General features: G+C 34.9%; 1 protein-coding gene and 1 pseudogene across 7 annotated transcripts in view; one reads left to right on the top strand and one right to left on the bottom strand.

Annotated features, from left to right (window-relative positions):
* The window catches only part of Smg1 (SMG1 nonsense mediated mRNA decay associated PI3K related kinase), a 100,311-nt gene that overhangs the window by 55,754 nt on the left and 19,099 nt on the right, over window positions 1–25,458 (bottom strand). For 4 of the 7 annotated variants that reach the window (XR_013427036.1, XM_078024298.1, XM_078024301.1 and 1 more), the window contains exons 2-14: window positions 20,367–20,530; window positions 19,698–19,853; window positions 17,286–17,449; window positions 15,791–15,849; window positions 14,684–14,897; window positions 11,103–11,228; window positions 10,658–10,730; window positions 9,088–9,185; window positions 7,706–7,879; window positions 5,619–5,843; window positions 3,235–3,336; window positions 1,787–2,056; window positions 14–144 (exon numbers count right to left, since the gene is read on the bottom strand). Coding sequence is in view for 6 of the 7 variants with exons in the window: in XM_078024298.1 (XP_077880424.1) it covers window positions 14–144; window positions 1,787–2,056; window positions 3,235–3,336; window positions 5,619–5,843; window positions 7,706–7,879; window positions 9,088–9,185; window positions 10,658–10,730; window positions 11,103–11,228; window positions 14,684–14,897; window positions 15,791–15,849; window positions 17,286–17,449; window positions 19,698–19,853; window positions 20,367–20,530 (1,956 nt within the window). In the remaining variant the exon portion in view is untranslated. Of the gene's footprint in view, window positions 1–13; window positions 145–1,786; window positions 2,057–3,234; window positions 3,337–5,618; window positions 5,844–7,705; window positions 7,880–9,087; window positions 9,186–10,657; window positions 10,731–11,102; window positions 11,229–14,683; window positions 14,898–15,790; window positions 15,850–17,285; window positions 17,450–19,697; window positions 19,854–20,366; window positions 20,531–24,841; window positions 24,900–25,458 lie in introns of all 7 variants that reach the window. The other 3 variants (XM_078024299.1, XM_078024302.1, XM_078024300.1) reach the window with 2 other exon arrangements.
* Window positions 3,571–3,834, top strand: LOC101965136 (small integral membrane protein 11-like; annotated as a pseudogene).

The raw sequence follows: 25,458 nt of genomic DNA, 5'->3' as shown, positions 1-25,458 counted from the left end.
GTCGGTACAGTACCTGGTACAATGGGAATACAACGTGTAGAGGACTGCATACTGAATGGCAGGGAAGTGAACAGCCAGGTCACTGTGCACAATCATCAGATTCTTACTCAGAAGTGCAAAGACAGTTGGAGACAGCGCCCACATCTGACAGTATACGAAAGAAAGTATATTTATTCTCCCTCCAAGACACACACAAGCATACAAAGAGTTTATCCTTCAAAATAAGTCTGGACACTATTTTTTGAGATGGGGTCTCGCTATGTTGCCCAGTCTGGTCTTGAACTCCTGTGCTTAAGCAATCTTAACTCAGCTTTCCAAGTAGATGGAACTACAGGTGCCCATTACTGCACCCAGTTGTAGACATTTCTAAAACAAAAATAAAATTTAGATCTGGAAATAATCACACTAAACCTGGGGTCTCTACAAACAGTTTTTCTAAAGATTAAGACAGCAAATGTTAGGCTTTGTAGGCTATAGAGCATCTGTTACAACGTGACAACTCCTCAACTCTGCCACTACACTGAGGAACAGCTACAGACAAAACATAGGAATGAGAAACTGATGTGTCCTGATACAACTTTACAAAACACAATTCCTAACACACTAAAATTCACTCAATTGTACATTTTAAATGAGAACTGCATAATATGTAAAATAAACCTTAGTAGAGATTTAAAAAAAAAAAAAAAAAAAACAGGAGCTGGACTGCATTTGGCCCACAGTCCAAAATCTAAGCAAAGCCCTTTCTACCTTTTGGTATTGTAGCCTGCACTTCCTTAATTTTTTGACACACTTCAAATAGCAAAGTGCCCTGTCAAAAACAAAACAAGGCACATCTCTGAACTCTGCCTTTTCCATCCTTTACTTTTCTGCTGCTAAGAAACTCCATTCCACCTGATTGCACTCTTCTCACCCTTTCTTCCCTTGTTTCCAGAATAAGGGACACAAACCTCTTCTAATCTGGGGGACACAATGTGAATTCCTCAAAGATCAAGCTTTTGTATGTAAAGAAGGGAAAAGTCTAATAAAGCACCCAAACATAATCTGACACTGGCTATGAGAGAAGCAGCATCTGTGAGATGGTACAAGGCAACCTGGTCACACAATATGGGGAGCAAACACAAAAAGATGAGATTATGACTTTGCTATCTTCTCTTAGAAAACATTCCTTAATTATATCGCATTACATTCTATTAAAATTAATGTTTCAACTCTGCAAGGTTCAAAAGGAGGAAGAAATATATACACCATAGGCAAAAATTATAAATCAAAAGCAGGGCTACTTTAAATTTCTTAAAGGAAAAAACAAACCTTTATTGTTATTCTAAAAAAGAATACATAAATATTCCTAGAGAAAAACAGGCAATTAAAATATAAGACCACAGGTAAGTACTATCTTTGGTGGAGGAAAAGGAAAGGAAAAAAGTATCAGAGCAAGAAAGAGACTGTACATTAAAAGAATTAAACAATAAATAAATTTTAAAAAAACACACATCTGAGCTGTGGAAAATGCTGACAAATTTTCCCTAAGCTGCTATTGTTATAGGAGAAATTCATGAAAAAATATTTTTAAAAAATATAAAATATTTTTTTTTAAAAAGAAAACAGCTATATCCAATGACACGAAAACATTCTTGCCAATTTCATTTATCCAAGCATGTCCTAAGTATGGCCATTTGCTACAGACTGTTTCTGCTGACATAACAACATGATATTAAATAAAATATGTAAATATGCAAGAAGGCTTAAGCAGGCATAAAAACTGTCCTTACAATTAGGAACTCACCCCGATTAATGAGTTTTTAGCATTTCCAATTGTAGTCAGGGCACTAAGGTCAAATATGACCACAAATTTTGCATTGTCTACATTGAATACATGATTCTTAAAAGCTTCATGTTTTATTTCTGAACAAGCATCAGGAAGTTGTAGACTATGTAGCAGGTTGTTTAGGGCACAAGTCATTTCTCCCAAAATTAATTTATAGGCAGTCTCCAAAACAGGAATATTCTTCAAGCTGAGCACTGCTTGATAAACAGCATGAGCTACAGCAACAACCTGAGAAAGAAAAATTCAGGGAAGTAATAACAGAAAATAAATCTTGTAAAATTATATGGGAAACAAATCACTATCTGCATAGTGCTGATGATACACATCAATTTAAAACTGATACAGTCAAGATCACCTAAAAATGTTAGCTGTTGAGTTTTTTTTTTTTGTTTTGTTTTGTTTTTTAACCTACCTCTAGGGAACTTAAACACGTTAGTGACTGGCAAAAAAAAAAAAAAAAATTTTTTTTTTTTTTTTTTGCTTTGATTTTGAAGTACTAGGGATTAAACCCAAGGTGCTCTACCACTCTGAATGCTCTATATTCTCAATCCTTTTTATTTTGAGATAGGGCCTTGCTAAGTTGTTGAGGCTGGCCTTGAAGTTGCACTCCTCCGGCCTCAGCTTCCCAAGTTGCTGGGATTACAGGCATTCACCACCATACCTGGCTTAATGAGCTTTTGTTGTCCTTAAACAGGTTATAAAGCTTTATTACAAATAGAGGACACTCTGAATCAAAACTGCCAGTATCAAATTTCTTAAATAGCCATGTTTAAAACAAGGTCAACATCAAAAGACATGTACAAATGGCAGTTTAAGATTGATCCCCCCCCCCAATGGGGGTAATATTACTGAGGTTTAAACCCAAAGATGGCTCTACCACTGAGCTATATCCCCAGTCTGTTTTCTTAATGGTACTGGGGATTTAACTGAGAGCTATTAACTAGTCAGTCACATCCTTAGGTCTTCTTATTTTGAGACAGGGTCTCACTAAGGATGGTCTCAAACTTATGACATTCCTATCTCAGCTTCCCCAGTTGCTGGGATTACAGCCATCAGACACCACATCCAACTTGATTTTCCTGCCTCTACTTGGAAAGTCTGTAGTGGATATGAATAGGGGTTAGCTAAGAAGCTAATAACTTTTATTTTCAAAACACACAGTACTTCTGAAATTATAACTTTATAAATACATCTACTTTTTTATCTTCAAGAAAATTTACTAAAACAATGTGAAGATTATCTGGCACATCATTAAGGTATACATTACAATAAATAGTAATCATTGCAATCACTGTATTCTAAATGAAATATTTCATTCAGTTTCACTTATGTAGCATATTAAGCAACATAAGTCCAACTCTTCAATGATGGAAGTTATTTTAAGTCATTGTCAAGGTATCACTTACCTCTTTTTCTTTATGATATCGTAAAAACAGGAGTTTGGATGATGGTATAAACAGCTTTTCTACAAATGATGATGGAAGTTTTGTATTTATCTGTTCAACAATCTAAAAGAATAAAATTTTTCAAATGAGCTTATCAGGTCACAAAAAGACATTTTAAGTGCATATTGCTAAGTGAAAGAAGGCAACCTTAAAAGGCTATTACTAGGTGTATGAGTTCTGGATGGTGTCGAGCCTGGTTCTGGAGGATCCGTCACTGCCAACTATCAGACCTTTGAACTCCCAGGACCTAATCTTCAAGCCCCATCTCATGTACTTTTCTGGGGGACTATGCTGATCAGGAGTGAACTCAGAGTTGGCCCACCATGAAGTGGAAGAAAGTTCTTTAATACATGCCCCTGCTGCTATATATCTTGGCAGCAAAGACACTAATTCTCTGGCATTTGCAGGAGTGAAATGTACCAATAGAAAATACTGGAAGCAAAATACTAAAATCTAAAGGCTGAAAAGAAGAAGCAATCAGAGAAGAAAGATAACCAAAGGGAAACTGAAGGTTCTGCCATTCAGGTGTCAGCTTGGGTGGACTCCAGCAGAGGAGGATGAGAAATCAGAAGATAAATTCCTAGTCTATACCTTTAATTTCAAGTAGTATGAATTTTTAAATGCTTTTGAAAGGATCAGAATTTTGTTTATTAAAATGCCTTTGTAAAAATGGAAGGTAGGCTATTACTGCATGATTCCAACTACATGACCTTCTAAAAAAGCAAAACTATGGAGAAAGTAAAAAGGTCAGGGACTGCCAAGAGTTTGAGGTGAAGAAAGTAAGAGATATGAGTAGTTGGAACACCAGGGATTTCTAGAGCAGTGAAACTACTATGTGTGGTACTATAATAGTGAATATTTGTCATTATACATCTGTTAAAACTCATAAAATGGCCAGAAGCACTGGCATGTGCCTATAATCCCAGCTACCAGGGAGGCTGAGAAGACAGGAAGACTAATAAATTCAAGGCCAGAATGGGCCACACAGTAAGACCCTGTCTCAAAGTAAAACAGAATAGGGCTGGGAATGTAGCTCAGTGATAAAGCACTGGCCTAGCATGTGTGATCCCCTATATTTCACCCCCAGAATGGCACAGGGGGAGGGACCCCCTAAAATGTACAACAGAGTGAACACAATGTATAATACTGCTCATCAATTTTAACAAACATACCACTCTAACACAAGATGTTAATAAAGGATGACACTGCTGGAAGAGAGGATATATAAAAAACCTATACTTCCTGCACAATTTTTCTGTAAGCCTAAAAACTGCTCTAAAAAATAAAGTCTATTGATTTAAAAAAAAAGTTAACAAAACTAAGCTATATTTCAAGGGCTTTTCACAGTGACATTAAAGTGTTTAGACATCCAAATAAGAAACATGCATTTTACAGTAAAACATGAGGATATTCTTTTTTTTTTTTTTAACACTAGCAAAACTAGTATAACTTTGGCAGAAATGTTCTGCCGAATGTCATCTAGAGTTTTCTTTAAAATAATAAACACAATTGGATGTCAGTTGTGGTGGAACATGCCTGTAAGGCCAGTGGCTCAGGAGGCTGAGACAAGAAAAATGAAAGTTCAAGGCCAGCCTCAGTAACTCAGAGAGGCCCTAGACAACTTAGTGAGACCCTAAAAAAAAAGTAAAAAAACCAAAAGGTCTCAACTTAGTGAGACCCTGTCGCAAAGTAAAAAACCAAAAAGCTCAGTAGTGAAGAGTCCCTGGGTTAAATCTTTGGTCTGCAAAAAAATTAAGCATAACTTTGGTATAAATATTCAGCAGAATGTCATCTAGAATATTCTTAAAAATAATAAATACAGTTGGAAATGAAGGGCCGCAATGAGGGGGCAGGGTTAGCAGCCTAGATGAAACCAGATGGGCCATGTGTTTCTAATTATAGAAACTGAGTACCAAGTATGCAGCAATACAATATGCTATTCCATTTTTTAAGTGTTTTAGAATGATCATAATGAAAGGTGGGAGTTATTTATGGTTAAGAAATTAAAGGAATAAAAACTATCAAAGAAGTTTTATATGGAAAACAAAACACAACAGTCTTTCAAAATAGCTATCAAGTACTTTCTCTCATATAGAACTTATTAGGGGTATTGAAGAGGCTGAGATGGGAAAAAAAAAAGGTAAAGCTATGCTGAGATGAGCTATTTCTATAAGTAAACAGATACTAGAAAAAAAAGCCTACAAGATTATAAAATTAAGACTTCAATGCACTAAAAAAAAAGTCATTAATAAATTTTTTAAAGCCCATAATTTCTTCGACACATATTTAAATTTAAGGGCCTAAATAAACATATTAAAAAGCAGCAAAAACAATAATTCACATACCAATGTGAGTAAATTCAAGACTGAGATGATATAATCAGTACCACAAGTCTGGCAATTCTCCAGTTGGTCTAATCCATATGTAATGACCATGTCACAATGTATAGTCATGCTAGGATCCAAGCTGCCGAGCAAAACACCAACACACTCATTAGCAGCTGTCAACACAGCCTCAGAAAAAAACACTTGGTTTGCAGCCGTCACACATCTCATTACTCTGTACAGAACCTGCAAATGGGGAAAACAAGCAGCTTTTTAAAAAAACTCACATGCTTCCACAAAGCAAGAAAATATTTTCTATTTAACTCAGCTTCAACTGAAAATTAACTTCTTTTCTTGCCAGGAGTCTCTCAATCTCCTAGATCTCAGTAGCTGAGTAATAAGAGTATCTTTACTACTTAATGCAAAAAGTGAAAAATCCCCAAAGTATTATTGTGACAGAAAATGGAATCTGCCATCTGTATATTACCCTTCTTCATCTCTCCCCAAAGTCACAGCATGGCTAATGCTCAGAGTCTTCATAATATTTAACATGGGATAACCTGCTCACACTTACTGAAATGTAGCTCTTCAACTTTTGGTCATCAATCTTTTAAAACTAGACACCCAGTTCTCCTTAAGCTAGCAGTGATGTTCACATGCTGATGCTTGCTAGGCAAGTGCTCTCCCACTGAGTTATGCCCCCAGCCCCTGATGATCTCTTCTGAAAAGTAAGTATTTCTATGCTTGCCTCATAATACCTATTAAGGATTATAAAAATCAGGTAATTTCTGATACACACACACACACACACACACACACACACACACACACAAATTCTGAATTGTAATGGTCAACACTTATGTACCAAATTTCCAATAAAATAACTTAGAAAACAACAGAACAAACTGATATTGAAAAATATTTCTGTAATAGTCAATAGCAACTACATACAGGAATTTTTTAAAACCTATACAAAGATTCTGTTAAAATCATTCACAAATGCCTAAAAGACTCTCATAAAATAATAAATATGTTCCCTTCCTTTCGTTTTACATCTGAGTTAAATGCCCTAATTTCATCTCCAACAGTCTTCAAACAACCACCTTTTAAACAGTAAAGGGGAAACAAATATTAAAACCATTTTGAACAGATTTTAAATGGTTTAATATATCACATGAAGGTTTAACTATCTTTAGCCTCTAACAGTTCTGCTCCAATATACAATTAACTCACCAAGAACTATATATAATTAATATCCCATTTTATTTAGCATATATAAGTAAATACTCCTAAAAGCTAATGTTATATCCAAACAGTAAAGTTTTAATCATTTAGATTGAATCTTTTCTGACTATATGACATGTTGGTCTACTTTGATATTCAAACAGAGTACACTGGGGTTCATTTCTCCTCTATTAAAAACTGAACCACTAACTGGACTGCAGTGCAACTAAGACTTGGGATCATTGTGTGACAAACTGGCTTTTTTTTACCGCCAGCCTCAGACTACCATGTATTTTAAATTTATGTATCTTTAGACTTTAATGTCAGGCTATCAAAAGATACAATGAGTTTCATCCTGTAAGCTCAAATAAAATTCATTTGAGGCTCTCTTTTTAATATTTTTTAATTGTTGATGGACCGTTTTTTTTATATGTGGAGCTGAGAATCGAATCTAGTGCCTCACACATGCTAAGCAAGCATTCTACCACTGAATCACAACCCCAGCCCCAAATTTGAGGCTGTTTATAGTACACTATTCTTAATATGTTGAAAAGCTAGAAAAAACCCTCAATAATTTTAAAACAAAATAATTGGTTAAAAAAAGAATAAACAGATCTTTCTTAGATCAATTTATTTATTTGTGAAAGATCTCCTAAAAGAAAACTTTGTGAACATTTAAAATTCCAAAGTGGTACTTTTTTATGGTGTAGGAAGTGGGCTAGAGTGGGTTTCCTTGCTTTTCTGGCTTAGAAAGTAACCAGGCACATATATCATACATGATAAACAAATGCAAGGTTAGTAACAGTTCACTAGGTATGAGAAGCATTCACAACACAAAACAATTTTGCTTTTGAACAACACGTGAAATTCTTAAAGACACTTACATCTGTTACATATGCCTCAGTAATTGGAGGACCCCGAATTGGGCTGAATCGTTCCCCAATGCTCCTCACCACAGTGCTAAATACTCGGAGAAGCGCTGCCAGCTTTGGCAATGATACTGATGGGGGTGGAACGTCTTCATCCACTGATTCCCCAGAGGCCACATGGCTGAGATCCTAGATATGAATTAACAACATTCTTATTTAACCAGTATTTTTAATTTTTAAAAAACCTCCCATTTGTTAGTTAATTAACTTCACAATAGATTTTTACAAATTAAGAGAAAAGAATACTTATGACTCCAGATATAAAAATGGGTTTGTTTTATTTAAATAAACCCAGGTGAAACCAAATAGATTAAGGAAATACTCCCTACACCAACACATAGGCATTGAGAAAGATAATAGAAAATATACTATAGTTAAATGTAAATGGAACTAGAAATCTTTGTCATTTCTAAATTGGTTTTCTGCTAATATCTTATTTTAGGTACTCCTTTAAGCCACGTACCAAAACCTAGGTATTCCACACCAATATTATGCCCAGGAAAAGTAAAGAGAGAGCATTAAAAATTATAAGACTAGTCTACAGTTGTATCACCTACCTGGGGAAATAAGATATACTCAAAGGAAAAGATTATCTAATGTAATATTAGAACCAATATATTATCTACACATAATTTAGCACTAAAAAAAACAACAGAGAATTAAATGTTATGGAACCCCCAAAAAAATGTCTTTACAAACTACACAGGTGTCTTTTGAAAGGCAGACCAGCTATAAAGGTGGGCCAGGAATAAATACATTCATTCTACATGTTGGAGGCAAAGAAAAAAATGTGGAAGCAAAATATTCCCTTGCTTTGCTCTGAAAGAAAGGAAACATCAGCACAGGTAAAAAGCAATGAAATCCTATTGGCTAGAAGTAGTAAAGGTATTTAAAAAAAAAAAAAAAAAAAGATGAGGCTGTTTTGATGGGCGCACTTATACAGCCGCACAACCTGGATGAAGCCAAGGCTTAGATCCCCTAATGTGTGAGAGCAAAGTCTTTAGGGATCCCCCACCACCACCCGCAAAAGCATCAATTTGCCTTACTTTTAAGATTCTTTTGGTAACAAAAATAAGAATGAACTTCAGAAAATATATTATGAAAAATACTAGCTATCGAGTATTTCAAGTTTTGCAAAATATCACGCCTATAATTTTTCTTATAGCCTTTCTGATAGCTCGAAAACAATATTTCAATGGTCTTGTAATTTCTGCTTAAATGTCAGGTGGCTTACATTATTTTCAAGTAAGTCTAGCACTGTTTTGAGACTTTTGTTTTTCATTTTTATTTATTTTTCCTTAACTGGCATTTTAAGAATTAACTTTCCAGATACTCACCTCAGCATATGCCTCCATGTCTTCTAGAAACTGACCAAGAAGAGTGGTAGAAAATGCAAGATCAGCTACCCAAAATGGCTCCAAACTCTGCAACCACCCTTGGAATCATATAAGAAATGTTAAAGAGTAGGCAAAATCAAAATTTAAAAGCGATTCAAGAACCTTGTTTTAAAGGTATCTAGTTTCCTTTCTTTCTGGCAATACTGGAGATTGAATTAGAATCTCACACATACTAGGCAAGTGTTATACCACAGAGCCAAATTCTCAGTCCTCTTTGAGAAACAGGCTGGCTAAGTTGCAGAGGATGAACTCAAACTTGTAATCCTCCATCTCAACCTCCAGGATTATAGAAATGTGCCACTGTGCCCAGCAAGGTATTGGATTTTTAAGTTGCCTACCCTTAAAAACACGCCTTACATCATAAAATTAGAACAGCTAACTATTAAACATGCTGTTCTGATCATGATTAAAGGCATTTTTCAGTGCTGCAGAAATAAACAATCTTCAGAAATTAAAATATAAGGGGCTGGGGATGTGGCTCAAGCGGTAGCGCGCTCGCCTGGCATGCGTGCGGCCCGGGTTTCGATCCTTAGCACCACATACCAACAAAGATGTTGTGTCCGCCAAGAACTAAAAAATAAATATTAAAAATTCTCTCTCTCTCTCTCTCTCTCTCTCTCCTCTCTCACTCTCTTTAAAAAAAAAAAGAAATTAAAATATAAATCTCATGCTCTTTTTTTTAAGCAGATTTAACATCTATATTGTTACTACACACGATTCAGACTTAAATACCAATATGTACCATAAACCTGGCTTTCTTTTATTTATTCATTTAGTTTTAGTTTTAGGTGGACACAATGTCTTTATTTTGCATTTTTATATGGTGTTGAGGATCCAACCCAACGCCCTGCGCATGACAAGCGAGCATGACAGGCGAGCACGCTACCGCTTGAGCCACATCCCCAGCCCTCAACCTGGCTTTCTAACCCAGGGCCATGTCTATCTATCAAAAGTGTGAAAATGAGATCAGCCATTCTCACTAGCAAGTCCTATTTCCAGCACTTTGGGGCACCAAGTAAGCTAAGAGGAACTATAGCACATGGCTGACATGTGAAAATCAGTAGTGCTATCATTCATGGAAGTCGAAAACAAACAAGCAAAACCATAAACATTTCTTTATCATTTATGACAATTCTCTACACTCATCCTTTCTTTTTTTTCACCTCTGAAGAAAAAAAGAATCACAAATAACCAAGATAGTCCATCTTAAATTTCAGGATATTGCCACCACCTATCTTTTCCTCCATGCTACAAATGATTCATGGTTAGCCCTTTCAATTTCTCATAGATACAACATTACACTCTGTTCTCCTACCCACTACCAATTACACAATTTTACTTCGAAAAAATCAATTTAACTAACATATAATGCTCAATTCTGATAACCACAAAATTCCCTCAAGCCATGATTTTTCTTGAATTATGAAGAAATGGTCTAACAGCTGGTCTTTGGAAGACCCTAACTCCTTCCCACAGTATTTAAATGGCTAATATATGCGAAAAGACTTACCAGAAACCTGCTGTGTGAGTGAAGGTTTCTGAGTATGATCTATGTGCCATCCAACTAATATATCAACCGTATCCTTGATGAAGACAAAAAAGGAAAAAGCAAATTATTTGAAGGTGAACCAAATCATGATTTTAAAAAGACTCTGTTCCATCTACTTGACATTACAGAAACTTAGGGGAAGAGAGAGATGGGAAAATAAAGGAACGCAGCTATGACAGTGATAAAATTTTTATCTTCTTCGAATATCTTTAGGCATCAATGTCAGAAAGAAAAATACAGTTGGTACTTTTTATAAAAGTAATACTATTACACCACTCAACCCTGGACTCAAATCTCTGTTTATAGTTAAGGGAGGCAGAAGCATCATTTTCTATCTGATTCCCCAATTCCTCACACATAAACATCCCCTCAGCCCAACCTAAGAGAAGAAAAGTGGGGAACTCACCCTAAAATTAGTGCTGAAAATATGAGGGTAACATCGAGCCACCAAAAGAATGCACTTAACACATTTGCAAAGTAATTCTGGTGTATCCACATTTTCAAGAATGGACTGCAGGCTGGTCATTACAAGCTTAAAAATAAAAGTCACAAACCATGAACATTCAATAAAGTAGGAAGAAAACAAGAAAATTAGATTCATTATTTACTGGGGCTATATCTAAAATTGATTATGATACTGAAGAAAATAAATTCTATGGTCTTACTTAAAAGTAAAAAAAACCATCTTATCCCACAAAGACATAAGATTGAAAAAAAATACTATTCACTATTTTAATATCAATTAACATTATGCCTTTAATATCAATTAAAGTTAGTTCTAAGTAATGTTACTCATAAGTGCTTCATTTATTAACCTGGCTGTGACTATTCCAAAGTACAAAAAGTTAAGATGTGCTTGGGAACTGCAGAAAGAATCACAATTATGTCCCAATTTAAAATGCAATTAATGCTTTAGAGCAAAGTTTATACCATTGGCTTCCAATAAGAATCAATCAGAGGCTTCGTGTGGCCATCACCATAAAAGACATGCAGGTTCATGTTACCACTATAAATGTTATCAAAATAACTACAGGGAATATCACTGACAAAATATTTTACAGCTTTTAAAACCTGTTCCCCAAAATGAAGATGTATATATGTTTACAACACTTTCATAAAAGAAAGCTACAAATAAATACATAAGAAATGCTAGAATTAGAAAACCACCATTTTGCAATAGCCAATGTTACACTTCAAAACCTAAAAGAATATCAATAGATGATAAAAGTTATTGAGTGAAACACTACTAAAAAAACAGGATATTCAACAGGTCTCAAGGAATCCCGTCCATACTGTTATTCCAAAAGAAAAATAAACTTTCACAATAGGAAGGTGTTGTGGTCATTCCGTCAATCAGGTGATCAAACTCTGCATGTGTGACTAATATCTATGTGCTATCCAACTAACATATCAACTGTATACTATTCACCATCTGGTGTGATGCAACAATCAGAATGAAACTTTGACTTGAATCATTAAAAAATAAGATGACAAACTTAAAAAGTAAATCATACTGCTCCACACAAAAAGATATGGAGAACATAAATCAAGAATAAAAAGGCATATCACCAAAGATAACACTTGTCTTTTGAATTGGTCTTGGATCAGATAGCTCTAAAAGGCATCTTATGAGCAACTGTAGCCAAACACTGTAGTGCACATTTATAATCCCAATGACTTAGGAGGCCAAAGCAGAAGGATCTCAAGTACAAGGTCAGTCTCAGCAACTTAACAAGGTCCTAAGCAACTTAGCAAGAAAGACCTTTTCTTAAAAACTAAATAAGGGGCTGGGGATGTGGCTCAAGCGGTAGCGCGCTCGCCTGGCATGCGTGCGGCCCGGGTTCGATCCTCAGCACCACATACCAACAAAGATGTTGTGTCCGCCGAGAACTAAAAAATAAATATTAAAAATTAAAAAAAAAAAAAAAAAAAACTAAATAAGAAGAGGTGGGTCTGTAACTCAAGGTAGAATCCCCTGGTGCTCATTCCCCAGTACACCCCTTCACACATAAAAGGAACAATTACAGAAATCTGAATTATAGACTATGTATGTAATAAAAACTCATTTTCTTATATAATATTGCTGTTACACAGACTGCCTAATTCATAGGAGATGGATACTGAAAGAAACATGGTGTGAATTGTCATGAGTATAATTTATCTTCAAATGGTTCACCTAAAAAGTGTTGTGTACGTATATCACATGTGTTTATAAGTGTCAGAGCACCAGGAACTGTGGCGCATGCGTATAATCCCAGCTAGTACAGAAGCTGAGGCAGAAGAATTGCAAATTTGAGGTCAACCTACACAATTTAAAGAGAACCTATCTCAAAATAAAGATAGAAAGAACCAGAGATGTAGCTCAGTAATAGGGTGCCTGCCTAGCATGCACAGCACCCTGGGTTCAATCACCCCCCCCAAAAAAAAAATTGTAGAAATAAAACAACTATAGCATTAATAAGTGGGGGCTGGGGAATGTAGCTCAGTGGTAGGATTAGTAGCATGGATAAGACTCTGAGTTTAATCTCCAGTACCCAAAAAAAAAAAAGCTAATACATGAGAAATCTAGAGGAAGTATATATGGGTATTTACTGGTCTAAATGTTCTCCTGAAGATTTGAAATTTTTCAAAATACATAGTTAGGAAATATTCATAATATAAAGGCTGCGTGTAAAATAAGCCCAACTTTATGTTATACTCTTTTTTTTTTTTTAGACTTTTTTTTCCTGCCTAACTAGAGAGAGAATTTTTTTTTTAAATATTTATTTTTTTGTAGTTTTCATCGGGCACAACGTCTTTGTTTGTATGTGGTGCTGAGGATCGAACCCGGGCCGCACGCATGCCAGGCGAGCGCGCTACCGCTTGAGCCACATCCCCAGCCCATGTTATACTCTTTAGTTACAGATAATTATTTGAAACATTCCTAAAATTGTGCTAAGAACTTCTATAACTAGGGAAAAAGATAATTTTCAAAAAGCAGAATTATTCCTTATATCTCTTTATAAAAATGAAAATAAACTAAAAAAGCAAATAAAAAATGTCATATACTCTAAAAACCAAAACTCTAATTATAAAAACATTACCTCAACAAAATTTTAATTAAAAACTTGCTGAAAACTAAATTGAGGCCAGGCATGGTGGCACACGCCTATAATCCCAACTACTCAGGAGGCTGAGGCAGGAAGACCACAAGTTCCAGGATAGCATGGTCAACCTGGTGAGACTCTGTCTCAGAAAATAAAAGGGACAGGGACAGATCTCAGTGATAGAGCACATCCCTTGGGTTCGATCCCTGGTATTGCCTTTAAAAAAAAAAAAACAGATAAATTGAGAACTAGCTTTTTAAAATAAATATATATATATATATATATATTTTTTTTTAGTTGTAGGTGGACACACAATATTTTTCTTTCTTTCTTTCTTCTTTTTTAATGTGGTGCTGAGGATCGAGCCCAGTGTCTCACATGTGCTAAGTGAGCACTCTACCACTGAGCTACAGCCTCAGCCCAGAACAACCTTTAATACGTTCAGATACACAAAAGTAAAATAAAACTAAGCTAGTATTCTTTTATATAAAAAAGTTTTTAGATCACTTGGATTAAGAATTTTTGACATTTTATCAAGCCTAAAAAGCCTTAGAAACAAGGTGTAATGTTTAGCTTCTGTCTCCCTCAAAAAATGTGAGGCCCACTCCTTCCAACTCTCCTGGTTGGAGTTCGTACTTTCGAATCTGTAGATCATGCTAGCATTAAGTAACTTCAAAGGAAAGTTTCTAAAAAGCGAAACGACAAAATTTTTAAAACTTACTTTAACTATCTTTACTATGTACCCTTTACCCAAACTCAGAAAGAAAAATCTCATTTACATCCTGTTTACAACCAGTAGATAAGTCCCATTCTGTTTCCTTTCCTTATGCTCCCCTACAAGGACATTTTAAGGTCAATTTTTTTCCCAAGCACTTCACTTGTTTTCCCCCCTCATCCTTACCTGCATTACAGATGAAAAGGCTTTCTTTTCTCCTACAGTCTCCAATGCTTTGTAGGTGGCACATAAGTAGAGGAGTTTAACTTCATCTTTTGCAGATGAGCTAAATTTACTAAAAATCCATTTGAAGATCTTCTCAGCCTCGTAGCTTAAAGAAGCACAAAGAAGGCCAAGACAGCAAGCTCCCTCCTGTCTCAATTCCTGAAGCAATTTGCTACTGTTGATTTTAAAGCAAACAAAATAAAACACATATAAAAGGCATAAGACTTCAAAGATGACAAGAATGACACATCTTACAAAGAATGTCTCAGATATTTTTTAAAATTTAAATTCTTTCATTAAAGTTCAAATTACATAAAAGGCTGAAATTTTACAAATCTAAATACTGTATTCTTTTTATTCTTTAGTGCTCAAAAGTATCTTTGTCAGACATTACATTTTCTTTTACAAAATCAATTATTAACAAATTGTAAGTAAAGGCTCAGAAGGACTAAAATTCAGGCTTCAAATTCCATTTCAAACTAAATGATTCACAGAAAACAGCAGTAACAAATGAAAAAACACAATATAAGTAACTCCATTACTTATATTATTCAATATGTAAGGATTATAAAAATGGGAAATGGTAAGCTAAGTATATAATATCTAAAAAATAAAAATAAATTTAAAGGGACAATATCATTAATTTACCCATAATATTGATAAGCAACTACATAAAATAAAACTATGAAAAGGTAAGCAAGGTCTATGACCTCCTACTTTCTAGGTGCTTTCCAATATTGCCTATTTTGCTCATAGAAGGAATCTCCTTTTTACCTCCATTCTCTAAGCAGTTACAAAATTCCCTAGTTTATAAAATCTAATCCCATTCATTCATGCCTGTGTTAAGAGTGTGCACCATTCCACAAATCAATGTTCACTCCAACTGCCAAATTAGAAAATATTCCCTTTTAGGTGGATTCCTTTGGTACAACAGTAACATATAAATACCACAGATAAAGATGACACAAGGACTCCATAAAACATCAAGTATGTTTATTATAAATAAAGTCAGTGATGTATCCTGTGTATATTTTTTAAAGTCAATTAAATGTAACCATATTAACTTACCTTTCATTAAGCACATCATGTACAGCAGCCAAGATATTATCCAATTGCTTCACTAATACCTTTAAAAAAAATAATAAACTTTTAATTCCTATGCTTTAAACAATAACATTTGTAGTTTGTTTTCACTTATCTTCCACTCCAAACTATAATTAGAAGTACCTTAGTTTCTTTATTATTCCCAGATCCCAATGAGCATATAACAGCAATGGCGTGTTTCCCTTCAGACTATAAAAGAATTTATCCATTGGAAACAATCATAATCATCAATGGAAAGAGAAAAACAAAGTCAATAAAGTAATATGGTCAAATGTCAACGGCAACATGGTGGGTGTAAGAGGTCCACTGTAAAATTCTTTGCTGTACATCTAAAATTTTTCATAATAAAATGTGCAGGAAGGAAGAACCTGCTGTGAACCAAATGTTGTTTTTGCCTCTCTATACTATTTTTTTATTAGTTTTCTCATGCCCTATATCAATTTAACTTTATAAAATTACTTAAATGAATAAAATTTTCTAATTGTACTGAACTTTGTTTTTGAAAGGGTTTTTCCATTTCCTTAATCCTGGTCACAAATCAAACTAACAAGAACAAAATATGGGGCTGGGGATGTGGCTCAAGTGGTAGCGTGCTTGCCTGGCATGCATGCGGCCCGAGTTCGATCCTCAGCACCACATACAAAACAAAGATGTTGTGTCTGCCAAAAACTAAAAAAAGTAAACATTAAAAAATTCTCGGGCTGGGGATGTGGCTCAACTGGTAGCGCACTCGCCTGGAGTGCGTGCGGTCCGGGTTCGATCCTCAGCACCACATACCAACAAAGATGTTGTGTCCACCGAGAACTAAAAAATAAATAAATATTAAAAATAAAATTCTCTCCTCTCTATCTATCTATAAAAAAAATTCTCTCTCTCTTTAAAAAAAAAAATATGTACGCTGTACCTTCATTTCACATATGAAAAACAGATATTCTATTCTGGAATAGCAAAAGAAAAACGGAGGACAACAGAATTATGCAAGAAAACAAATGTGCTAAAAATTAAAGCACTACTGGGCACAGTGGCACACGCCTGTAACCCCAGCGGCTCTCGAGACTGAGGAAAGAGGATCACGAATTCAAAGCTAGCCTTAGGAACTTAGTGAGGCCCTAAGCAGCTCAGTGAGACCCTTCTTTAAGTAAAATATAAAAAAGGGCTGGGGACGTGGCTACGTGGTTAAGCACCTCTGAGTTCAAACTATAGTAACCACCATCCCAAATTAAAGCACTTTATTGCAGAAGGCATCAATATGGATCCAACAATTGTCAGAAGCAGATAAATTACACATTAGGGGTCATTAGGTTCTATAACAGAAGCCAGATAAGTGTGAGATAGAAATCTGCATTTATTTTTCCCTCAGAAACAAACCCTTTCCCTTCTGAAACTGCTCTGGATAGTAATAACTAGTTTATTACACAAACACAGAAATGATCAACAATTCCAAACACACTGCACTCACCAGCTTATTTTCTGGCTGCTGAATAAATTCTTTCAACTGCTTTACAGTAGCCAGTCTTCGGTCTCTGTCGTCTTCCCGGGTGATCCTCCGAAGAAGATTCGACAGTCGAGACTCATCAGAATAAGACATCGATCGCTCTGAATACAAAAACATTTTGTTGCCTACTAAATATAAATAAACATACTAAGTGTATAGCCCAAATATTTTAAAGTACCTCAAAAACCGTCATCTCCAGATTTTTCATTCAGAAACAACAAATGCAGTTCCTGTCACTATTCTGTTCATTTCTATCCATCAAGCTATATCAAGAGTGCCTAGACACAGATCCATGAACCCTCAATAAAGATTGCTAAAGGAAAGACGAATGAAAACTCTTAAGCAAACCAAATACCTCATTCCAAAGGTCCAAAGAAAGGTTCTGAAATAATTTTCTTTAGGTCCATGCCAAGCTGTTTTTAACATTCTGATAAAAAAAGAGTGGGTAGCCAGGCATGGTGGTACACTACACTTCAAGACCAGCTGAGGGAACTCAGTGAGACCTATCTCAAAAAATAAAATACAACAAAAAAAAAAAAAAGAGAAGGGGGATAAAGGATTTCTACGAGTTAGGGATAATGACTCGATCAAGTAAATAGGTTGTATGCTTTAGTTTCTCATCTAGATAAACCCTGGAAGAAACCTCTTATTCACACTATCATTTTTCTAAGACAAGGCCTTGGCAAATTGCAACCACACGTGGAGTTCAACAAATGTCTAATTACCACCAACCATATGCAAGACATGCTATCACTAGAAAAGTGACAAACCAGAACCTTCTTCTCTTATTTTTTCATGATAAGAAAAAGCACAAACACTCAAACAGTGCTAATATTAATATAATAAAAATACATGTAAGGACGAAATTTTTAAAGAAAATTTTAGTTGTGCTAATTTACTAACTAGCCATGTAGCCTAAACAACAAACCACATCAAACAGTGTGACAGTTTCATTTTTCTGTGAAGTGTATAAAGAAAATTGGTAATCCCTCTCAAAAGGGGAACCTACCATCTGGGAAAAGAAACAAGATTTTTACAAATCTCTAGCTCATACAATAATTCAATAAAAATAGACATTGAAGTGTCATTAGGTTATCATCTGGGACATCTACTCTATTTATAAAGCTATAACCATCAAACTGTATATCGGTGAGCCTGTGGGGAAGAAGAATTGAACCAAATTAACTTTTAAAAACAAACTCTTTTTTATTGTTGTAGTTAACTGTTTTTATTTGAGATAGGTCTCACTGTGTTACTTAGGCTGGTCTTGAACTAGTGTACCACCATGCCTGGCTACCCACTCTTTTTATCAGAATGTTGAAAACAGCTTGGCATGGACCTAAAGAAAATTGTTTCTGAACCTTTCTTTGGACCTCTGGAATGAGGTATTCTGTTTGCTTAGGATTTTTCATTCATCTGTCCTTCAGAATCACATTCTAGCTTCTAGGATATTTTAAATCAAAAGCTTCACTCTACTAACAATATAGCCTTTAGCTCAGCCACTCTACTTCTGAAATTGTACCAAGAGAAATCATTTTTAAAAAGCTATATGCTGGCCAGGCATGACAGCACACACCTTTAATCCCAGATACTCAAAGGCTAAGGCAGGAAGAGTGCAAGCTCAATGCCAGGCTGAGCAATGTAAAGTAGCTCAAAGGTAGAATGCTGCTGGGTTCCACCTCCAGTGCCATAAAAAAAGAAAAAAAAATTTTAAAGTATACACAAAAAAAATAACAGGGCTGGGGCTATAGCTCTGTGACAGAGCACTTGTCTAGCATGGGTGAGGTACTGGGTTCGATCCTTAGTAACACATAAAAATAAATAAAATCATTCTGTCAATCTACAACTATAAAAATAAATAAATAAAATAAAGAACAAAAAGTTATGTGTACAAAGATGTTCACCAAGATACACACCCACAAACTAGGGAGAAAAAAAGTGATATAAGTGTCCAAAGAGTGATTCCAATAAATCTCAATTTATTCTAGCACGTGCAAGGCCCTGGGTTCGATCCTCAGCACCACATAAAAATAAATAAATAAAATAAACGTACTGTGTCCAACTACAACTAAAAAATAAATATTAAAAAACAGAAAAGGCCCACTCTATATTTAAGACTTGCTATATATACTACCCATTCAGTACTCATAAAAAGCAAGGAAACTCTGTAAGATCTTATCCAGTCTTCTAAACTTTTTTGTAGGAAAAGAATAGTTCACAGGAAACAAACATAAAGAAGTGCCACCTGCATGTTTTACAACTTACAGTAAACTAATCAGCTTAAACTTGTGCTTAGGGTGAGAAATGAGGCATCCCTGTTAGAGATGTCAGTCTTTGATGATATATAAGTGTTTGTCCCAGCTTTCCCCACCTTACCCTGTGATTTCCTCATGTCTTTGGTGGCTAATGCACGACTGCCATGCTGAACACTGGTGAACTCAGGGCTGGTCACATTGTTAACTCTCAGCTCTTGCCCCAACGACTTCCGACCATAAGTATTTTCCCCAGATCCTCCATTGACACTGTAGCCACCTTGAAAAACAGCAGAGTAACTTATTATTTTATTTTAACAGAGTGCTTTGTTTCACTCTGTCCCAGACAGTTCAGGATCTTCTTATCCATCCACAATTCAACCAACCTTTGTTTCTCCCAAGTATTCCCTATGCTGCTGGTTTTAAAACCATTTTAATTCCTTCAATGAAAGATAAGCAAAGAAATGAAAACTAAATTAAGTCAAATTTTGCACATTGTTTAAAAACATTTTCAAAGTCTAGAGGAGAAACTATGTGGAAGAACTTCAGTCTTAATAATAATATTGTATATTTTGGCAAATATACAATGCATTTATGTATATTAAAATATTTAAATCTTAAAAATAATGAAGTGGATAAACTTATGAAGTTTTTAAAAATAAGACTGTATTTTAAACATAGCAGAACAGAGCTGAGAAGAACAAAGAAGGAAAGGGAAGGCAGGTAGGTTAAAAAAAAAAAGAAAAGAATAGAAACTAAAAATATGCCTCTAGAAGTAAGAAAATTTATATACCCTTTTCGTCATTCTGTATGTCAGCATGGACTCTGGTATCATCGTGCCTTTGCCGAGACACCACAGCTGAATTTGAAGGTTGCAGTCCATAAGAGGAAGAACCACCCCTATCTCTGGCTGAAGAATATTTTAAATTATCCGGGTCGGCTGATGCACTATCAGTTCTGTAAAAACAGAAAAGAATAAGATTAGAACTTTAAATAAATATTTTAATAACCAAAACCATAAATTTTTCTTTTATACAAGCCACTCTCTTTTCCTTATCTTTTATATTCAACCAGTACTATTATAATATATATATTTATTCATTTGACTAGTAAGTCTTTCTACTGGAAAGAGATTAATTATTGATGGATGAATTGCCAGTTATTAAGTCTTTTATTCTAAAAATCCATTCAGAAACATGAATGACTACCAGAATTAGGGTGAGCAATTCATCCTAGTTTTCTCTAGACTTTACTGGTTTTAGCACTGTAAGTCTCCTGTCCCAGGATTTTTTTCTCACACTGTGATTTTAAAAAGTAATTGTGATTTTAAAAAGTAATTCTTCCTAAAGGCTGGGGTTGTGGCTCAGTGGTAGAGCGCTGGTCTTGCATGTGTAAGGCACTGGGTTCGATCCTCAGCACCATGTAAAAATATATAAAGGTATTGTGTCCATCTATAATTAAAATTTTTTTTTAAAAAAAAGTAATTCTTCCTAAACTGGGTGTGGTGGTACCTGCCTGTAATTACAGCAACTGGGAAGATCGAGGCAGGAGGATCACAAGTTAGAGACCAATCTAGGCAACTTAGTAATACTTGGTCTTAAAAAAAAAAAAACACACACACACACACACACAATTCTTCCTAAACTGATTAAGAGTTAATCAGTAAAAACAACTACAAAAAAAATTCAGTCTTTTTCAATCATACAAATAAAAACCACTGGAAGCACATGAGGCAGGGACAATGTGTTGACTGACTACTACATATTTAAAAGTATTCTATCAATGTGTCCTAAACTCTCAACTGAATCCTTAATTATGTGGTGGGAAAACACAGAATGATATTTGAAAGCAAGCTCAAATAGGACAAAGAACACATTAGCTGCAAAATAAGATTATGTTTATGCACTGTAATATCAAAGACCTCACTGAAGATGTCTTAACTGTAAAGAATACCAATTAAATTACAAAAAGGGAGAAAACAAAGTTTTAAGAAAATGAAGAGTATATGGAATCCAATAAATCTGAATCTGAATGCCGTGGTCCATAACCTACATAAGCATTATTTAAAATAATACTTGATCCTCAGATATTAACAAACAAGTGGTATAGCCCAGGGTAAAATTAGCATCCTTTTGCACAAGTATCTGCTCGTCTGCTCTATGCCTTCATTGCCTCATCAGCAAAAAAGAGAACAAAGCTAACAAAATTTCTCATGAATCTTAATTCTTCCAACTATCAATCACAAAAATGTCACGAAAGAAAACAAAAAAAAAATTTTTTTTTTTGGTAGCATGTGAAAAAAATACAAATAAATAGTTGTTCTCCTACGATTTTCTCCTGGAAGAAAAAAAAAATCACTTCTGGCCGGGCATGGTTGCGCACACCTATAATCCCAGCAACTCAGGAGGCTGAGGCAAGAGGATCATAAGTTCAAAGCCAGCCTCAGCAACTTAGTGATGAGGCCCTCGGCAACTTCAAGAGATCCTGTCTCAAAATAAAATATAAAAAGGGCTGGGGATGTAGCTCAATGAGTGCCCCTGAGTACAATCCCAATATTGAGGGAGGGGAGGTCACTTCTATATTTATTTAAAACATCTTCTGAATCTACAATCATTTTGGAAAAGTTTAGGATACTGGTAAGGGAAGAAACTATTCTAATACTCCCATGTGTAAAAATGATAGCTTGTACACATATTTCATTTAGTTTATTATCCTTCCTTGCTCCCATCCGCAAAAATACTTAACATGAAACTGCATAAGCTCAATCAGCTGGACACCTTAGCCTGATTATTACAATCACTGCAGACCACAGGTGCATGCTGGTACAAGTCTAAAAGCATTGTAAAGGCTTTTAACCTGAAACTTACTAAAATTCTACAGCCTAGCTAATTAAAATATAGCTCTAATTAATAGATATCTTTTTCAAATATTCAAAGTTCACTTGTTTTTAGACAAAGCTAAGTATCAAAACATGGGAAAATAAAATCTATGGAATTTCAAGAAAAAATATATGTGTATATTTTCTAAGTATACTAAATCAGTAAACATTAACACTCCATGGCACCTAAGAACTTTTTTCAACTAATGAAAAGACATTCTCCATGTATCTAAAAATAGCATAATCAACATACAGTTATAAGACCAGGCCTGGTGGCACATGCTTGTAATCATCCCAGCTACTCAAGGGGCTAAAGCAGGAGGATCTCAAGCTCAAGGCCAGACCAGGAAACTTAGCAAGACTGTCTCAAAATTTAAAAAAAAAAAAAAAAAAAAAAAAAAAATTTTTTAAAGGACTGCAGATGCAGCTCTAGTAGAATGCTCCTGGGTTCAGTCCTCAGTACTGGGGACATCAAAAAAAAAAAAAAAAAAAAAAGGCACATCTGTAATAAACCATAATATACATATCATTACTTTCTGAAATAAAATGGGAGGGGCTGGGGTTGTGGCTCAGGACTAGAGTGCTAGCCTAACACATTCAAGGCCCTGGGTTCGATCCACAGCACCACGTAAAAATAAATAAATAAAATAAAGATATTGTGTTCAACTACATTTAAAAATATATATATTTTTTAAAAAAAGAATAAAAAGGGAGCTCATAAGTTTTTATGACAGGCTTTGAATTCTATATAAATGACACCTAACACAACCTAGAAAAGCTATTAATAAATGAACAAATAGGGGCTGGGAATGTGGCTCAGGCGGTAGCGCGCTTGCCTGGCATGCGTGCGGCCCGGGTTCGATCCCCAGCACCACATACCAACAAAGATGTTGTGTCTGCCGAGAACTAAGAAATAAATATTAAAAAATAATAATAATTAAAAAAATTTTTAAAAAATGAACAAATAAAATAACAAGATTAATTCTGAAATACAAAGATAACTGAAGTCTACCAATACTTAAACATGACTTCATTTCCTGTTTTCATCATCATCTATACTAACTAACTATTAAGAGTTAAATATCTATATAATTTTTGGTGACATAGTAGTAACATAAGGCAGTAGAGAACACAAGTTAAAAAAAGACATGGGCTCAAATCCCAGCTCCAACACTAAAAAGGTACATGTGCCTCTGCACAAATTACTTCATCTCTAGGCCTTGGTTGTCTCTTGCATAAAATGGGGGCTAACAGTTATCTAAGTTTATTGTGAGGCTTAAACAAGATAATGAATTTTTAAATACTTTAGCTTATAGAGTACATTAAGAGTTACTATAATAACAATAAAAAATAAACTCAAGGTTAGCTGCATAATAGACAATGTATAAGCAGTTCATGAGTGTGTGAACAGAAGCAAAAGTTTTTACACTATACAAAAACTTATTTTAAAATTTTCACTGAAGAAATTAAGCAATTTACCACTATCAACAAATTTCTAACTAGTATGAATCTGATTTCAAACTAAATGTATAAATCCAGGAGCATCTTCCCAATTTGCTAGAAATACTAGGTATAAATCCCATGAGTGGGCTGGGGTTGTGGCTCAGTGGTAGAGCGCTCACCTAGCACGTGTGAGACCCTGGGTTAGATCCTCAGCACTACATATAAATAAATACAATAAAGGTATTGTGTCCACCTACAATTTAAAAATTATTTTTTTAAAAAATCCCATGAGTTATAAGAAGATTTTTTTTTTTGACCCAACAATTAGGGTTTTCAAAAATACAACAACAAAAAAATTCACTATAATCACTGACTCAGAGCTGCCTAAAAACTGCCTAGACGCCAAGTTCTTTTAATACAAATCGATCAAAACATTTCCAACCAGAATTTAGGTCATAAATATTCTGAACCCCAAAGCACAGCATTATATGAAATCTCTATTTTTATAATATTTAGACTGCTTGGGTCTCAAAAACTATCAATGTTAGGCTGTTAGACCAACAAGATCATCCCAGTCCAATAAACAGAAAACTGTTAAAAAACGGAAATGAGCACTTAAAATGAGACAATCAAAGACACAAAATAGAAAATGCAGATTTGAACTCCAAGAGGCAGGAATAAATGTTAAGCTAGTTAGTTAGAAGGGCTGAAAAAGCTATCATCTGCCAGAATTAGTGTCTCAAAGTAGTGGAAAAAGAAAATTTATCTATTAGGGCTAAGAATCCAAGCAAGGATCCAAAAATGTGCCCAAAGTCCCTTTAATACTCTAAAAATATTATGAAGAGGGAAAAAAAAAGAAGAAATGCATAAATTTCCCCAAAATGATAAAACTGAAGTTAAAGCCTGATGTACATGCCACATGAGAGGTAAGTTTCTAAAGCTCATACCTCAAAAATCGCATACTGTATAATATGGAGCCTTTGTGATGTTTTGCATCAAGTCAATCTGTAAGACAGTAGTTACAATATTAGTGAAGACAGTGGGTTAAAACATTTGTTGTTCAAACATGAAGCAAATATCATTCATGAGTTAGGTGTTTTTAGTTGAACTATGGTCCCCTTGGGTTCATATGTTGAAGCAAAAATTGAGAGGAAAAGCCACTCTGGGCCCTACAGGATAAAGAGGCTTAAGGTGGCAACCAAAAATTCTGGTACATAAAGGAATTTAAAAGTTAACTCTAGCAAACAAATCACATGCAAATATATAGTTACCACTCATTTTAGTTATATTCAATATACAGAAACGTAATGAATCTAGGAAGTCATTCATTTTAAATGACCCAAATACTCAGACCTCACATCAAGTATTTAGGGATAGTATCTCCTGGCTAAATGGTCTTGTGGCCCAGCAATAGAAAGAACAAACCCCACCCTCCCAAGAAAGCCATCTCTGAAACATGAAGTCAGGGAATTTCCTATCAGGAAGCATTTCTGTAAAGCACCCCAAAATGACTTGATGCAAACACCACACCAGTAGTGCCACTGGAATAAGCATCATGTTACTT

Source organism: Ictidomys tridecemlineatus, chromosome 10 (assembly GCF_052094955.1).
Source record: "Ictidomys tridecemlineatus isolate mIctTri1 chromosome 10, mIctTri1.hap1, whole genome shotgun sequence".
Lineage (NCBI taxonomy): Eukaryota > Metazoa > Chordata > Mammalia > Rodentia > Sciuridae > Ictidomys > Ictidomys tridecemlineatus.
This window is presented reverse-complemented; position numbering and strand designations above follow the sequence as displayed.